Source organism: Acanthochromis polyacanthus, chromosome 9, assembly GCF_021347895.1.
Source record: "Acanthochromis polyacanthus isolate Apoly-LR-REF ecotype Palm Island chromosome 9, KAUST_Apoly_ChrSc, whole genome shotgun sequence".
In the NCBI taxonomy this organism is placed as follows: Eukaryota; Metazoa; Chordata; class Actinopteri; family Pomacentridae; genus Acanthochromis; species Acanthochromis polyacanthus.
Genome location: NC_067121.1, coordinates 24,673,467 through 24,692,217, shown reverse-complemented (window position 1 = coordinate 24,692,217; position 18,751 = coordinate 24,673,467). Strand labels below are relative to the sequence as shown.

The 18,751-nt window shown below is 39.8% G+C and overlaps 1 protein-coding gene across 1 annotated transcript; it reads left to right on the top strand.

The window, feature by feature from the left end:
• Window positions 1–7,297: 7,297 nt before the first annotated feature.
• Window positions 7,298–16,255, top strand: tfa (transferrin-a). Its single transcript, XM_022203354.2, has 18 exons — window positions 7,298–7,338; window positions 7,426–7,538; window positions 7,631–7,782; window positions 8,716–8,818; window positions 8,929–9,120; window positions 10,037–10,166; window positions 10,299–10,354; window positions 10,924–11,087; window positions 11,286–11,436; window positions 11,555–11,721; window positions 11,811–11,907; window positions 11,998–12,018; window positions 12,440–12,604; window positions 12,816–12,966; window positions 14,409–14,476; window positions 14,577–14,758; window positions 15,613–15,805; window positions 15,917–16,255. The coding sequence occupies exons 1-18, from the start codon at window positions 7,313–7,315 to the stop codon at window positions 15,958–15,960; spliced, it is 2,175 nt and encodes a 724-aa protein (XP_022059046.1). The 5' UTR covers window positions 7,298–7,312; the 3' UTR covers window positions 15,961–16,255.
• Window positions 16,256–18,751: the final 2,496 nt, after the last annotated feature.

Genomic DNA, 18,751 nt, shown 5'->3' with positions numbered 1-18,751 from the left:
AACGTCATCTTTTAAATAGCTCTTTAACTCCATCAAATTGATATGGAAATGTTACCGTTTGGTTGATTTTAGAGGTGATATGAGGGGATGAAATGTGGTTTTGTTTGTTTTTTTTGTTAATCGTGCTGAATCAGGATTTCTGGTGCCTCCAATAGATAAGAAAAAAGATTAAGAAGGTCGAAGCAGTGCTGCAATTTTAATGAGGTATCCAGGACAGCAACCCTCAGACCTGGTTTGTTTTAGGCGTTTATCTGTTGCATAAAAGGCTGTCGCCCCCGTATCACCTGAGGACCTTTCAGCTAGTTCTAAGAATGAATCAATAAAAGTTAATGTGTGGTCAGTAAGCTATCGTAGGGCTGAGTTTAAATGAGCACTTCTCAGATTCCACGCATGAAGTTTAGCTTATTCATAATGAGAAGCACTTCTCAGCCTGCATAAACAGCATAGAGTTTCTGTGAGTCTGAGGGAGCTGTCCAGAAAAATGAATAGCCCTGATGATGTCACTAGGGTTGTTTTAGTGATTTATTTTGGGCTGATGTATAAAAACAGAAGTGGACATTTGAATGGAAGCTCTAATTAAAGATTGTGCAGCTTGACCCATGCTACAGACTGAATTCTACATATTCCAGCCTCTGCAGCATCAATTTTAACCTTTCATTTGCCTCATGAGATTCTCCCCAGTCCCACCATTTGATGACCATTAAATTGCCAGGGAACCCCTTATTTTTTCAAAGATTTAAATTACCACCTTGTCACCGTGTCTTGAGCTTCATGCAGAGGACATTTAAATACATTCTAACTACAAACAAAGTCAGTAGTGTTTAACAGAAATGCATTTAAACTTTTACCAAAGGTGGTAAAAGCTCACCGTACATAATTTAACATTATGAACAACTTAGGCCAGCAGTGTCTTTATTGTATGTATTTTAATGGAAAGTGTCTCTTTTCAGTGTTATGAAAAGTTTTAACATCATGCATGGGAATCAATGCGAAAGATCACCAGCTAACTGTTATGTCACAGTTAACTCCACCTTTACCTCTCAGTCGACGGTTTACATTGACCGCATTTTTCTGTCTGACAGTTGCACATTTTAGTTGATTTTTCTTTAAACTTGGAGCTGCATTGATGTTAAGGCGTCATTTATATTATAATCAAGCATAAATGCAAATAAACAAGACATAGGCATACAAATAGGAAATGTCATTTAAAGTAAACAGAGCTATTAAGCTTTAAGATAAAATGACTAAACTACAACAAGAACAGCTAGAAGTAAGATAAGGTGACATAAACTTCATTACCTTGAAGAATTCATATGCAAAGTATTCACCTCCCTTGGAAGTCCTCCCTTTTGAGAAGAACTTCCAAGAAAGACTCTTTAATGTCAAAGTGAAAACATTTATACCAAGTAACGTTTATTAATTAAAAATGTAAACCATAAAATAACCGGTTGCATAAGCAATCACCCCCATTTAAGCAAGTTTTGAGTCGATGCACCTTTGGCCACAGTTACAGCACTGAGTCTGTGTGGCCGGATTTTGTTCAGCTTTGCACATGTGGACAGTGCCACTTTACTCCATTTTTCTTTGCTAAACTGCTCAAGCTCTATCAGATCATGGACTTCATGAACAGCCCTTTTCAAGTCCAGCCACAAATTCTCAGTTGGATTTAGGTTTGGGCTCTGAATCTTCTACTTCAGAGCATTCATGTTGTTGACTTTAGCATTTCTGTGCAGCGCTGGCTGTATGCTGTGGGTCACTGTCTTGTTGAAAAACAAAATATTCACCCAAGTCACATTCTTGCAGACTGCAATAGGGTTGTCCTCCAGGATTTACTTTTACAAGCCTTCCAGGACTGAGAAGCACACCCACATCATGATGCCGCCACTACCGTGCTTCAGCAGTGGGGATGGTGCGTTAGTGGCAATGGGTAGTGTTTGGCGTCCGGTAAAAAGCTCAGTTTTGGTCTCATTGGAGAAAAAAAAAACCTTTCAGTTGACTTCAGTCTCTCGCGTGCCCTCTGGTGAACTCTAGTCAAGATGTAAAATGAGCTTTTATTAATAGTGTCTTTCACTTTGTCAATCTCCCATAAAGCCTTGACTGGGGAAGAACAGGCTGCAGTTGCTGTTTGAAAAATATCTCCCATCTTAGGCACTATAGCTTGTAACTCCTTCAGGGAAGTCATAGGTGTCTTGGTGGCCTCACTCACCAATCACTCAGTTTTTGAGGATGGTCTGCTCTGGGAAGATTTACACGTGTCATATTCCTTCCCTTTCTTAATGATGAATTTAACTGTATTTCAGGGGATATGCAGTGGCTTGAAAAGGGTTTTTTTCTTCATTACATGGCCTATGCTTTTTAATAACCTTTTGTTTTTTGGTGTAATTATGGCCACAAGTACTGATGTACCAGTAACTGGACCTTCCACATACAAGTGTATTTATACTAGAGTCACTTGAGACACATTCACTCAGATGATCTCCATTCTACTAATTATGTGACTCCTTGCACCAGTTGGCTGCACCTTAATTTGACAAGTCATTTAAAGGGGCTAAATGCATATGCAACCCCTTTTTTACATTTTATGTTTAATTAAGTGACATTCCTTTGTAGAAATCAGTTTCTTCTTTTTCTATAACTTTTTGTTTAAAAAGTCAAATTAATTTGATCATGATTCAGTGTTGAAAAAGCAACGAAAGGGGAAAACTTCCAAGGGTTGTGAGAACTTTTTATAGATACTGCACATCTGAAGTGTAGCTGTGTATATGATGTAACAGACTTAAAAGCAAAGCCTAACATTATATAAAGCTTGACACTACAGCTTCTGCGCAGACAAAGAAGAAATGTTTGTGTGTATTCGTGACCTGCAGTGCCTTGCGAAGCTTCTTCTCTGCATGTTTCAGGAGGTCAATCACGAGTGCTAAACTTTTCTGCTGTGATTTCACGCTGTCAGGAGTAAGTGGAATTTAATCTGAGTGAGACATGTGCCAGTCACAGGAATCCCACAGTTCAGGACTATAAAGACTGCATAGTGACAGAATAAATAAAATGCTGACCATTATAAATTAATGGCACTATTATTACTATTATTTACGTTTACTGCCACAAATATAATACAGAACCTGAATGTATTTGGGTTGCTTTTGTATAAATACTACAGTGGGTACGGAAAGTATTCAGACCCCTTGAAATGTTTCACTCTCTGTGTCATTGCAGCCATTTTCCAAAAATCAAAAAAGTTCATTTTATTTCTCATTAATGTACACTCAGCACCCTATCTTGACAGAAAAAAAACGGAAGTGTAGAAATTTTTGCAAATTTATTAAAAAAAAGAAAAACTGAAATATCACATGGTCATGAGTATTCAGACCCTGTGCTCAGTATTGAGTAGAAGCACCCTTTTCAGCTAGTACAGCCATGAGTCTTCTTGGGAATGACGCAACAAGTTTTTCACACCTGGATTTGGGGATCCTCTGCCATTCTTCCTTGCAGATCCTCTCCAGTTCTGTCAGGTTGGATGGTGAACGTTGGTGGACAGCCATTTTGAGGTCTCTCCAGAGATGCTCAATTGGGTTTAGGTCAGGGCTCTGGCTGGGCCAGTCAAGAACGGTCACAGAGTTGTTCTGAAGCCACTCCTTTGTTATTTTAGCTGTGTGCTTAGGGTCATTGTCATGTTGAAAGGTGAACCTTCGGCCCAGTCTGAGGTCCTGAGCACTCTGGAAGAGAGTTTCCTCCAGGTTATCTCTGTACTTGGCCGCATTCATCCTTCATTCAGTTTCAACCAGTCGTCCTGTCCCTGCAGCTGAAAAACACCCCCACAACATGATGCTCCCACCACCATGTTTCACTGTAGGGATTGTATTGGGCAGGTGATGAGCAGTGCCTGGTTTTCTCCACACATACCGCTTAGAATTAACACCAAAAAGTTCAATCTTGGTCTCATCAGACCAGAGAATCTTATTTCTCATAGTCTGGGAGTCCTTCATGTGTTTTTTGGCAAACTCTATGCAGGCTTTCATGTGTCTTGCACTGAGGAGAGGCTTCCGTCGGACCACTCTGCCATAAAGCCCCGACTGGTGGAGGGCTGCAGTGATAGTTGACTTTGTGGAACTTTCTCCTATCTCCCGACTGCATCTCTGGAGCTCAGCCACAGTGATCTTTGGGTTCTTCTTTACCTCTCTCACCAAGGCTCTTCTCCCACCATTGCTCAGTTTGGCTGGACGGCCAGGTCTAGGAAGAGTTGTGGTCGTCCCAAACTTCTTCCATTTGAGGATTATGGAGGCCACTGCGCTCTTAGGAACCTTGAGTGCTGCTGAAATTCTTTTGTAACCTTGGCCAGATCTGTGCCTTGCTACAATTCTGTCTCTGAGCTCCTTGGGCAGTTCCTTCGACCTCATGATTCTCATTTGCTCTGACATGCACTGTGAGCTGTAAGGTCTTATATAGACAGGTGTGTGCCTTTCCTAATCAAGTCCAGTCAGTTTAATTAAACACAGCTGGACTCCAATAAAGAAGCAGAACCATCTCGAGGAGGATCAGAAGAAATGGACAGCATGTGAGTTAAATATGAATGTCGCTGCAAAGGGTCTGAATACTTATGACCATGTGATATTTCAGTTTTTCTTTTATAATAAATTTGCAAAAATTTCTATATTTCTGTTTTTTTCAGTCAAGATGGGGTGCTGAGTGTACATTAATGAGAAATAAAATGAACTTTTTTGATTTTGGCAAATGGCTGCAATGACACAGAGAGTGAAACATTTCAAAGGGTCTGAATACTTTCCGTACCCACTGTACATGCAGCAAATGTCAGTCGGTGCAGATGTGTCGTCAGGCTGATGCTGCTGAGCAAAGTGTCAGCACCCATCAACATTTGAGCAAATGTCTACTCACAAGACAGATAAGGGGGCAAAGGCATTCTTTATGTGGACTAAGATCAATGATACTGCTGTTACTGTGGAGGCAAACCATCAGCTGAAACAAGCAGACAGATATAAAAGAAAAAAAAAAGACAAGAGGTCACACACAGAACTGAGCTGCAAAAATGAAGGCAATGAAGAGGTGAATTAGGGCCAAGGAGTACATATCCTGAATCTGATGACTGTAATTGTAAACAAGGGGCATGTGGAGGAAAACTGAGGACAAGTCAAAGAACAACAGGGTCTGGATAAACTGTATTAAAAAATAAAAATGGCAACTGCAAACCATTCAATCTCTGCATATTATAGATTATTACTGTCTGTAAATGGTGTGTAAATGTTTCTGTATGCTATGTGGTTTCAGTTTGTGTCAATTAAATTGCTACTCTGGTACAAAAAAAAAAAATCAACAGCGAGTTGCAGGGTGAAGGGAGGTCAGCATGGTCAGCAAAAAATGTTGTGTTGTCTGTCCTTCCACATCAAAAACTCACAGATCAAGGACTTTGCTTTTTTGATATTTAATTACCTGAGTTTGCTCCTCCTGAAAACATTATGTTCCCGCTTTGAGTGTGCACACAGTGCTACAGCTTTCCCTTTTAGGAAGCATCACCTTTTTGGAAATTTCTTCTTTAATTTTCGATGTAAACATTGCGAAGTACATGATCAATGTCTGTATAACAGATATTCTCTAGTCATGTCAAGCTCATTGACATTTTGAAAAGTGAATTTAACTTGAGCAGCATCTTCAGTGACCCACTTTGACATCACCAAAACCAGGTGACAACAAAGTATTCACAACTATAAACTGATCTGAAAGAGATTACAAAATCTACAATCCTATTCATTTATCGTTTAAAAAGAAACACACTATCAATCACTTCTAACATTTTTCTTATGGTATGGTTCCCAATCACTGTTATTTTTATTGTTAATTATTGTGTTTAGCTTTCTTCGTGCTACCATTGTCTACTTCAGTACGGTGACATTTTCCAGTTGTAGACCAACACCAAGGCACAGAAAAAAGCTAGAAAAGTGATACACAGTGAAAAAGCTTGACAGCATCCTTCTATTTAAGTTATCATTGGCAGACTTAGGCTTTGGATGGGGCAGTGGCAATAAAAAGATTCCTTAACAAAAAGGTTTGATCTGTGATCTGTAAATTATACTCCAGAAGTAGCTAATCATTTCTTAATGCCACACAAATCTTCCCTCTTATCTGACATGGATGATGAAATGATGGAGCCACAGTAAACATCCATTCGTCCAAAAGCACTTTTCGGATCTTCCAGAGTTGCCTCACAGAAGGTTCCTCAGTAAACCTGAAAGCCACTGTGGAAGATATTACATAATAATCCATTTTTTTTGGAAAATGAGAACAAAGACTGAGGTGCTGTTGGTTCAATTTGCAAATCAATGTGAACCTTAGCTCTTGCGTTGGGTAATATTGACTCTGTAAACACAGCTCTTATGTGGGTCACACAGACTGCAGCTTTTCTGAGTAAAACCCAAGTATGTACGTGTTATTTCATAGGTTTGCATTTCTATTAGGACAACAGGAACTAAATCATCTTTCAGCCTGAAGAGGCTGAATCATTAATTTCAGAAAAACAGATTTCTACTCCTCCATTTCCAGCCACTTGTGGTTACAGGACAAGGCCCAGCTGACCAAACACGTAATTATAGTGTAAGAAAAAGGTAAAAGAGGGCTAGGATAGGGATCTCCAAAAAACTTCTCTAGTATTGCCAGTGGTGCAATGTAAGTCTGCTTCTACTTCATGGCATTTCATGGTAAACAACATACTCCATTATAGCAATTTGGCAAATCTACTTACTTGTTATTTTGTAGAGTCTAAATTAACTTTAAAATATATGATCAGTTTATAAAATAATAAGAAGGAATTCTGCTTTTTAAACTGTCCAACACCATATAAAACAGCTACAACTCTAACATCAAGAGCTAAATAGAAATCAGAGATGCAATTCCAGGGAATATTTTGCAGTTAGACTTTAAAAAATAGTGTTTTTAAACTTGTAAAAGAGTATTTTCACATTGAGCTGAGAGCTGAGAGAGCAGAGAATTCCATCCACAGTGGACAAAGCTGCTCTGATTTGTGTCCCCTGAAAAAAAATCAATGAAATCTGCTCATAACTCTTCAATACATGCATTTTAAACCCTCTGCTGCTGATTGTGTTGCCCTCTAAGACCCCACCTGATGGAGACTTAGATCCATTGATCAATCACTTAACTGCATTTCTCCTCACAGAACAGGGCAACAAAAACACATTTCTCTGCACGTGTTGTTGTTTTCTGCATCCCTGCATGAGTTCAAAGTGTGCAAACATTTGTTCAGCTTCAAATGCTGCCTGTGCATTTCCATTATGTGGAAATTTCGGGCATGCAATCTCGCTCTCTCTGTATCAGGTAGCGCAAAAAGTACACAGCCACGCACCCGCACACGCACACGCAAACATTAGGAAACCTGAGCAAACTGTGGCATTTTATCTCCAGCCCCGGTCCGGTCCGGTCTGCTATAAAAGACCAGCAGCCTCCCTGGCGCTCTGCTCAGCTCATCACAGTCGACATGAAGCCTCTCCTCTGCGCGGCGCTGCTCGGATTCCTCGGTAAAAAATTTTCTCTCTCTCGCTCTCTCTCTCTATTTCAAATCACAGATCGATGCATTTTTACCTAAACTGACACCCATCCTCATCCACAGCCACCGTGCTGGCGGCCCCGGGCCCCGAGAAGGTGAAATGGTGCGTCAAGTCGGACGCAGAGTTACAGAAATGTAATGCTCTTGCAGCTGCATCTGCCGCATTCTCCTGCGTGAAGAAAGACAACACCATCGACTGCATTATTGCGATTAAGGTGAGGAAAATGAACATTATACAGACACCCATTCATCAACAGGTATTCCTTCACAGTGCAGCCTAATTATTTAATATCTGATCTCATCTTTTTGCCCTTACAAAAAGCTCATCAGTGGGTGCTGCAATGCAAAAATGCAATCTAAATTTTGCACTGATGATAAAAAAGAAGTGGTGATAAAAGGATTTAAATGCCTTGTAGAGATATTAATACCACAATGCATAAATCATTACAAGTTTTATCTGGATTTAGAATTTTATTTTTCAAAGTAAAAGCAGAAAAAACATCACGCCTAAAATGGGTAGAGTGGCCGTCTTGCAACCGGAGGGTCGTGGGTTCGATCCTTGACCTGGACAGCTCATGTCGAGGTCTCCTGAGCAAAACACCAAACCCAAACTGCTCCTAATGATAATGAGCCGTGGTTAGCGCTTTGCATGACAGCTTCCCCCATCAGTATGTGATAGCAATTTCGTTGTACTCTGTATAATGACAATAAAGACATTCTTCTTCTTCTTCTACTCAGTGAAAATTGGGAAAAAAATAAAATTTGATAAGGATAAAAGAGAAGTACTGTAGCACCGCTCCCTTCCAAGCATGCAGTATTTGAGTAAATGTATTGGATTACTTTCTACCATCACTGACAGAAAAATAATCAAAGCATGAGCAGTAAAATTATTCATTTTGCAATATATAATAGCCATGCATTCATTTATGACCAGTGGTCAAGCTCCTTTTAATACTGTTGCCAATTTTTTTGAAATTTCATCTCAGAAATTAATTAAGGAGCCCTCATGTCTAGCTTTAATCCAACAGAGTCAATAAAGTGTACATAACCGTTACCAGCAAAATACATATGAAAAGACTGTGCACTAATATTAGCGCCAATAAACAAGCTGCTGCTGCTGCTTGATGATAACATGTACTTTCTTTCAGGCTGGTGATGCAGATGCCATTACTTTGGATGGAGGCGACATTTTCACTGCTGGACTGAACAACTACGACCTGCACCCAATCATTGCTGAGGACTACGGCCCCTGTATGTGGTCTTTACTGATGTAACAGGCACAAGCAGAATAATGGGTGTCATTCTAAATAATGAACAACATGCTTTAACTATTGAAAAAATCTTTTTTTGCATGCATCTAGCTTCTGACACCTGCTACTATGCTGTCGCTGTGGTGAAGAAGGGCAGCGGATTTGGCATCAGAGATCTCGCTGGGAAGAAATCGTGCCACACTGGTCTGGGCAAATCCGCAGGCTGGAACATTCCCATTGGAACTCTGTTGTCCATGAATATAATTGAGTGGAAAGGCATCGAAGACAAACCTCTGGAGGAGGGTGAGCGGCCTGTTTCTATGCTATCCTCAGAGAAAAGCTCATATGTTTCATTGTACTTATGATCAGAGCTGTAACTGACACTGAAGATACTGAGGTCAGGCCCTCAGCTTTTTATGAGAAATTACATGTTTTAGACACTTCAGGGGGAGTGAAATGGGCAGTGCGACATTCTGATGGTGACATTTGATCCCCTTTTTGGTTTCTTGAGTTAGAAAAGAGGCTGGTCATCCTCAACTCAAGGAAATTATTTGTTTAATCTATGCATAGGTGAGGTGTGAAACCACCAAACTGTGGCTTACAGGGACTGAGAGAAAGTTAAAGCACCCGGCCGAGACCCACAGCCCTTCACAGAACAACGTGATGTTTATTTGAAGTCAGCTCAATTCCTGTTTTCTTGGCTCACTCAGCATTTTTATTCTCAGCTTATTTAAATATTTGAATTTGTCGAATCCACACATAGCTTAATATAAAATTCCCCCTATCATCTTAATGTTGTTTTGAATAGGTTTCCTTACATAGGAAAATTAACATTTTATGTTGGACAACCGCTTTTATTTATATAATGTGCTGCTCTATATGATTACCATTGTTTCGAAAACACATCTTAATACACGTTTTCCACTGTTGATGAACTTGCATTACCACACACACACACACACACACACACACACACACACACACACACACACACACACACATATATATATATATATATACATATATATATATATATATATATATATATATATATATATATATATACCGGTATATATAATTCAGTTTTTTGTTTTTTTGGAAAAACTGAATAAAATGTAAAAATTCTGAATAATAAACACAGATCAAAACTGTCATGATGACTGACAATTGCAGCCTCAGCATTTCTAAAATCTTGACTTGTTTGCTTTTTGTTTTGCAGCCGTGGGCGATTTCTTCCAGTCCAGCTGTGCCCCAGGGGCAACACCTGGCTCTAAGCTGTGTCAGTTGTGCAAGGGAGGCTGCAAAAGGTCCCACGAGGAGCCTTACTATGATTACGCCGGAGCTTTCCAGTCAGTATCAGTTATTAATCTCTATTATTTAGTGTATCTGTCCCTCCAGTCTGCCATTCTGTGGTGTTTTTACACTATTTGATGTTCTTAGCCTATAAGGTTGATGGAACCCTGTATCCTTCTGTTTGATAGGTGTCTGGCAGACGAAGCTGGAGAAGTGGCCTTTGTGAAGCATCTCACTGTACCTGGTCAGTATGATGCCATTAAATGATTAGAATATGTTATGAAGTATTGAGACACATAAGCTGATCAGTTGCTCTAAATCTGAAAACAATGTACTCTCAGCTTGGTTAACTGTCATGTCAAATATGCAATTTTGCGCTGTAGTTCTCCTTTTTTTCCGCTACCCAAATTTGACATATTTTTATACTTGTTTGTAGCAACAATCTAGAGACTTTTAGGAGGAACTATCACATCTTTATGACAAAAACTGAATGACATGTAGCTCCTCATTATTTACAAAGTAACATCATTACAGACAGAGAGAAAAGAGTGTTAGAGAGAAACCAGCTCCCATTTTTATTATTCAAACAAATGCATTACATGTTTTAACATTGTACAATGTATGATCCACTTCATCATTTTAGAGTTTTTATTGGTTTAATCAGTGTCTGGAGACGGACTTTAAGATTCCCAGTCTTGGTTATATCAATATTATACTCCTTTGCCAAATCATAAACTTTAACAAATTCTGGTAGTAAGAAGAAATGCATTTGGAACTTAAAAAAGATGTAAACTTTCTGCTGTGCACATCCAGATTCTGAAAAGCCCAACTACGAGCTGTTGTGCAAGGACAACACCAGAGCATCTGTCGACAGCTATAAGACCTGCCACCTGGCCAGAGTGCCAGCTCATGCTGTTGTCACCCGCAAGGACGCACAGCTGGCTGAATTCATCTGGACAAGCCTCAGCGGAGTACAGGTAAAATTCTTCTAGTTATTTATATCGATATTATTTAAAGTGACTTATTCAGCCTAAAGAAGAATAAGTAGCAGAGTCGAGACACTATGCTTGTATAACAACTAAGAAAAGGATTTTCGACATGTAGCTTGTATTTCGGTTGCCTCACACTGTGCTTGGTGCTTTCATAATGACTTAACTCACTTGGTGTCTTTGCAGGGCTTTAACCTCTTCTCCTCTGAAGGCTACGGATCCAAAAACCTCATGTTCAAGGATTCAACAGAGAAGCTGGTGCAGCTGCCCCCAAACACAGACTCCTTCCTGTATCTGGGTGCTGAATACATGAGCATCGTCCGCTCCCTTAAGAAAGGTACTGAAAAAACAAGCAAGGAAAGCACACAGTTGAATATGAAACACTGCAGAAAAGCGTGTTCAGTTAAAAGACCTCATCCTGCATGTTTCTGATCGTGTTTTATTTCGTTCTCCAGAGCAGATGCCAGGCACCGCATCCACTGCCATTAAGTGGTGCGCTGTGAGCCACGCCGAGACCGCCAAGTGTGACACGTGGAGCATCAACAGTGTGGACGATCAAGGAAACGCCGCCATCGAATGCCAGAATGCCCCGACGGTTGAAGAGTGCCTGAAAAAGATTATGGTAAAATCTGATGGAAATCTAGAGATGTCTTTTTTTTTCTTTTTGCTCCCTTTTGTGGCTAATTATCTGCTGTTTAAATGGTCCTGTAGCGCAAAGAGGCCGACGCAATGGCAGTGGATGGAGGACAGGTGTACACAGCTGGGAAGTGTGGTCTGGTTCCTGTCATGGTGGAGCAGTATGACGAAAGTATGATAGCACAGGAAGCATCACATATAATCCTGTTTACTTTAACCTACTCTACATGATTAATACGTGCATCTTTGTCTCTCTCCGCAGACAAGTGCAGCTCTTCTGAAGGTAGGAAATTCACCCTTGTTTTCTAGTCTTAATGTTGTAGAAAATTACAAAACTGATAGCACTAACGTAAAGAACAAAATAGCAATATTTTCACTCAGCTAGAACCATTGAAAAAGGCATAACAAGTGCAAGATTTATCTGTAATGCGGCCTCAGTGGCCATGAAAGAAAAAATACAACCCGTGTCGACTATATTAGAATAGTAAAAATACCAGATAACTGCATGTTAGTATACTTTGTATGCTTTATTTCCAAATAATCCTTATTTGTAAATTAATCAGCAATAAAATAAAGCCTTTTCTAGCCTTTTATAATGAAAAGACTAGGTGACCAAACTCTAATCTGAATTAAATCAAATGAGCTAGCATTACTGACTATCTGGTGGTTTTCTGATCCATTGTGTCTTGTGCTGCCACCCTCAGGCACAGCTTCCTCTTACTATGCTGTCGCTGTGGTAAAGAAGAGCTCAGGGTTGACCTGGGAAGGCCTGAAGGACAAGAGGTCCTGCCACACGGGCATCGGCAGAACAGCTGGCTGGAACGTCCCCATGGGTCTCATCTATAAACAGCAAAAAGACTGTGACTTCAGTAAGTGACTTCTTGAGACTGAAATTACAAATATGCCACGAAAGGAAAATACAGTGCTGATATGTGTTCAACCAAAACTGTAATATTTCCCTAACCTTCAACCAAATCATGTAGCATTTTGGTGTTCTCAGCAGAAAACTAGATAATTGTTATTCTTAAGAGAAGGTGTCACTCTTTTTCAGCCTCTGACTGCGTCTCTTCTTCTCCTCAGCTAAGTTCTTCAGCAGTGGTTGTGCCCCCGGAGCTGACGCCGACTCTCCGTTCTGCAAACAGTGTGCCGGTAGTGGTAAAGCTGTAGGAGATGAGTCCAAGTGCAAAGCCAGCACTGATGAGCAGTACTACGGCTACGCTGGAGCCTTCAGGTACAGTGAGAGGCAGAAGTGTCTCTGCATTAAAGCTGACACACAAAGGAAAAATCGGGCATTTTAAAAATTCTTTTTGCGCTAAGTGTTAAATTTAAGACGGTAGGTAAGTAGTTAATAACCGAAAACCACTGGCCCATAGCTCAGTAAAGCTGACTAATCCATATGTTGTATCACTTTTAATTTGCATATACATAAAAATGTGTTTCCCAAGAAATAGTTTAACCCTCATGTTGTTCTGCGGGTCAAAATTGACCCGTTTTAGTTTGAAAATGTGGAGAAAAATATGTATTTTTCACAGTGAAACTTGTGATGTCCACATTTTCAAAATTTTTGGGAAATCTTTGAACATTTTTTGGTGGAAAAAAAGAAATGTTAAAAATATTTCTTAAGAACATTCACAAACACATTTTTGTGAATGTTTGTAAAGCAAATAGAAGTTTTAATGATATGTAATCACTTTAGATATTTTTTGGATTTTTTTTGGAAGATGTTCACTAATTTTTTGAAAATATTTACAAGAATTTTCTTGCCAAATTTGGTGGATTTTTTTTAAAGTAAAACTTTTAATGAATTATTGGAATTTTCTTCCAGAAGGTTTTGCAAATTTTCAGAAATTTGGAGGATTTTTTGCAGAATCTTGGGATTTTCTTCAGACAAGGAAACAATATTTTTTGCTGCTTGTAAATGAGGACAACAAGAGAATAAGAAAAGAATATATTCCTGTATTATGAGTATTACTATTGTTCAGGGTTATTCTTATATAGTAGTAGTAGCATTAGTACTAAGCTTTACATGCGCTAATGAGTGTTTTCTTAAACTGGTTTGCCACTATCAGTCAGAGGCTGCAGTGTCTGCCTCAGAGATAAGATTTGTCATATTGCAGAATTATGATCTAGTGTTACCAAAAACCTTTTGTTTTCAAACTTTAGTTGATTGTAGACTTTAGTTAGGCACATGTGCACTTCTGAATCTGTGATAATACTTCTCTTATAGATCTGGGACGACGTTTCTGCCATCAGGGTTTATATGTATATATGGTAATAGCAATAATAGAGTTTAACAGGTTGAAGATATGCAAAGTTCATAGTATATTTGCATAGGTGTATAGAGCCTACATTGAATACATGAGAAAATGTGTTGAATTGGGAAACTGAGTGATGCACAGTTTTAATGTGATATTTTGACTTTCTCCTTTTAATGTTGCTGTCTTGGTCAGTAATTGATTCAGCATAATATAACTTATGTTGTTGCTTGTTTCTATAGTGTAAGCTAGCTGCCTCAGATTCCTGCTCCAGTTACAAGACACGGACATGACAGTGTTATTGACATTTTTAATCTCACATTTTGCAACAAAGCACATTTTTAAAAGATAATATTAACTACTCCTCCTTCAGAGAACCTTCAAAATTGTCTTTAATATGTTTTTCATGTCATTATAGATGCCTGGTTGAAAATGCTGGTGATGTTGCCTTCATTAAACACACAATCGTTGCAGAAAACAGTGATGGTAAGAGGCCGACGCTGACCTGTCTTCACACCACTGCGCTACTGTTTTAAATTACCTTAAACATTCATCTAAACTCTATCTCACCTTGTTTTTGCTGCAGGTAAAGGCCCAGCATGGGCTAGCAACGTGAACTCCAGTGACTACCAGCTCATCTGCCCTGGGAAGGCGCCAGTGGAAATCAGTGAATACAAATCTTGTTTCTTGTCTGAGGTGCCTGCACACGCTGTGGTGACTCGCCCAGAGAGCCGAAGCGACGTGATCCGCGTCCTCCAGGAACAGCAGGTCAGTGGCAAACTTTGAGATCAGTTCTACGTTTTGGATACAGGAGTGGCTCTACATTTTGGAGAAGGAGGTTACTACCACACCTTATCAGCATTTTAGGAGAATATATGCATAGCTGTTTGATCAAACTGACACTCAAGTGCTGAAATGCAATATCTTAGATCTTCCTTTTTTGTTTGTAAACCTGGAAATAGTTGCCACTTCATTGTCTGACAGTTAACTAATCCATTTACCTAATTTAATCACTGGCCCATTGATTCTGAGTTTGTGGCACTCATTCGCAAACAAACAAGCTGTTAATCAAATTACCACCAACTGGCTGATCTGAAAACTGATTAAGGATCCATGTGGAGCCTCAGAGCAGCCTCTTTGCCTTTTTGGGTAGTTGGCGTTTTATTCGTCTTCCACACTAGAGATATGAATTAGTCAGCCGAAAATGCATCAACAAATTTTAACAATCAAAGAATTCAGTCCTCATGTCATCTTGTGATCACATTTTTAGAAGAATCATAGTGTTTCTGCAGATTAGTTTTGTTGAATATTTGCAATTTACTTTTTATCACTTTAGCTCCTCATCTCTAGTGCAAAAGTTAGTTTTCTCTTCTTAACCGCACAGGATAATGATAATCTGGCTCTAAAAAACTGCACACTATGGGCATACAGCAGGGTATCACATACAGGTTGTCAAACTCAGATATAAAATTCAGGGTCAAAAGCTAAAATTGCCAATTTTTGCACATTTTTTTAAATGAGCAAAGTAAAAGCTATTGATTACTTTTGCTGATATGATGGATCGTAAATGCCACTACAGAAAATCTGACATTTTTAATCTTAATGTTATTCCTCCTTTACAGGCCAAGTTTGGAGCCAGTAGCAACGATCCAACATTTAAACTGTTCCAGTCCGAGCAAGGAAAGAACCTCCTCTTCAAGGACTCCACTCAATGTCTGCAGGAGGTTGCAGCTGGAAAATCCTACGAGCAGTTTTTGGGATCAGAGTACACCACTGTCATGACCGGGCTCAGAGAATGCAGTCAAACGACTTCAGGTGACCGTTGCTCAAATCAAATACAATTCAGCATGTGAACAATGAGCACAAACATTGTACTCAAACTTGTGCCCTGAATTCACAAATCTATTTCTTTTCTCTTCCCAACAGATCTGGAGAAATCTTGCAGTTTTCACTCTTGCCAACAAGCCTAATGATGTCGTGGACCGCACGGCGCCTCAGTCGGCTCTCAGTGATTCATCCACCTCACCCACACTTCCTACACTCAACCCAAAAATTGCATTGAGTCTTTTCTTACTAATCTTCCTGTAGACCTGTTTTCAAAAAGTACAATCAACTCACAGCTACTCCAGCCTGCAGATCAACAATCACATCCACATGTAGTTATTTTCATGCTGTTGAAACTAAATGTTACACTGCCTTTGTTATTGAATCAGCTGTGTTTTGTGACATGTCTGACTTTTCTCAAATAAAGCCTTTTAAATGCTCTTTAATGGTGGCAGTATGTTCTTTTCAACAATGTTTCAAGCATTTTTGTTAAATGCCTTCAAACAAAGAGATAGTAATATAAAAATTGCTTCCAAATTTACTAAAAAAAACCATCAGCAACTAAACTTTGGATTATTGTTTTAACGTCACTGTAAACCTTTGCTATAGAACACTCACGCAATCTGAAAATGTGCTTTGTGATGGCCAATAACTTGTACTCCAAGAAGTAAAGCACCATGTTTAGAAACTGAATGAAAGATTTATTTTACTAAATAATCACTCATACTCAGAGAATAATACTCTCACAAGTTATTTCACAAACTGCCTATTTCCAGCCAGTATGATTGCACATGAATGCACTACTCTTGCAGCTCCCCTCAGTCTTTACCTTGAGCTGCATTCCCACAGTTTTCAAAAGGGAATAAATAAATAATATATACACATCATTCGGAGGAAATCTATATTTTAGTGAACAGCACAAATAATATGGGGCACTGTGTTCTCTGTCTGCTTCGAAAAAGCCCTTATAAAAGCTCCACGAAATCTGCTCAACATCCTGCCATTTAAACAGCCTGAAAATCCCACTGATGCCCCAGTAGTGGTAACTTAATTCAAGTTAAACATATTTAGAAATATGTAACATACAAAATGAAATGAGGGACGTTATTTTCATCACTTCAGTTAGTATTCTTATTCGGCTCACAAGTAATGATTATTTTCACTATTGACTAATGTGCTGAATGTGTTCCTGATTAATCATTTTGCAGAAAATAGTAAAACTTGCCTGTTAAAATTTCTCTATATCAAATGTGATCTATTTTAATAGCTTCTTTTATTAAGTAAACTGTGCAAAATTCAAAGATATTCAGTTTAAGGGAAGCATCAAATCATTACATTTGAGAAGTTAAACCCAGTAAATGTTTGGCACTAAGTGTGAAAGATAACTAATATCATTTAAATTAGCTACTGACTATCACTCATTTTCTGATACCTCAAAGAAAAGAAGATCAACTGACTGGTGAAGAAAATGAAAGTTTTGTTATTACATAATTAGAATAACTGCCTATGGGTTTCCCTAATTATTTCCATTCTCAGTTTCCCTCTGTATACTAACCATAAGTACAAAGTATAAATGGTTACTTTATACAACAAAATATAGGAGAAACTTGAAAAATCTACACATGTGGCGAGGAAGTTTAGTTTTTGGTTAATTAGATTCAAACTTCTCTATATACACAACCATTCAAAAGTTTGGGGTCACCCAGACAATTTAATGTTTTCCATGAAAACTCACACTTTTATTCATGTGCTAACATAACTGTACAAGGGTTTTCTAACCATCAGTTAGCCTTTCAACACAATGTAGCATTAGAACACAGGAGTGATGGTGGCTGGAAATGTTTCTCTCTACCCCTGTGTAGATATTCTATTACAAATCTGTTGTTTCCAGCTAGAATAGGCGTTCAGAAGTGGGGGACAGAGACAGTTTCAGGGCAGCTAAGCTTGAGTTTGGCAAAGCAGTGAGAGCTACTAAATGGCAGTACGCAGAGACACTCCAACAACAGTTCTCTGCTCACGACACCGCTTCTGTCTGGAAAGGCTTGCAAAAAGTAACCAATTACAAGCCATTGTCCCCCAACTCCACCAATGACCTGCGCCAGGCAAACCAGTTGAACGAGTTCTACTGTCGCTTTGAAAAGCAATGGCCAGCTGACGACCCCATCCCCCCACCTCACACCTCCAGCCCACCTCTTCACACCGGCCCCATACCCCACACCCCAGCAGGGGCTCAGAGCCCCCCACAGTAACACTCCAGAGCCCCCCAGCCCAGAGACCCAGCTCAGGAGAGAGACGTTAATAGGCAAGAGGCAGAAGCCCCGCAAAGCAGCAGGACCTGACTCTGTCTCCCCCTCCACCTTGAAACACTGTGCTGATCAACTGTCTCCAGTCTTCACTGACATCTTTAATGAATCACAGGAGACATGCCACGTTCCAGCCTGTTTCAAGACCTCCACCATCATCCCTGTTCCGAAGAAGCCAAGACCCATTGGACTTCATGATTACAGACCTGTCGCTCTGACCTCTGTGGTGATGAAGTCTTTTGAGCGCCTTGTGCTTCCCCACCCACCTAAAAGCCATCACAGACCCTCTTCTGGACCCCCTGCAGTTCGCCTACAGAGCCAAAAGGTCTGTAGATGACGCCATCAACCTGGCTCTCCACTTCATTCTGCAGCACCTGGACTCAGCAGGAACCTACGCCAGGATCCTGTTTGTGGATTTCGGTTCTGTTTTTAATACAGTCATACCTGCCCTGCTCCAGGACAATCTCCTCCAGTTAGGTGTGCCTGCCTCCACCTGCAGATGGATCACAGACTTTCCGTCTGACAGGAAGCAGCATGTGAAGCTGGGGAAGCAAGTCTCCGAGACCAGGACCATCAGCACTGGCTCCCCCCAAGGCTGTGTTCTTTCCCCACTGCTGTTTTCTCTGTACACCAA

Bases quoted from the DNA above. Each gene is read 5' to 3' on its own strand.
- tfa (XM_022203354.2), top strand. From the start codon at position 7,313: ATGCAATCTCGCTCTCTCTGTATCAG. The intron at 8,819-8,928 runs GTATGTGGTCTT...GCATGCATCTAG, and splicing joins TGCTGAGGACTACGGCCCCT to CTTCTGACACCTGCTACTAT. The intron at 11,437-11,554 runs GTACTGAAAAAA...TTCGTTCTCCAG, and splicing joins CGTCCGCTCCCTTAAGAAAG to AGCAGATGCCAGGCACCGCA.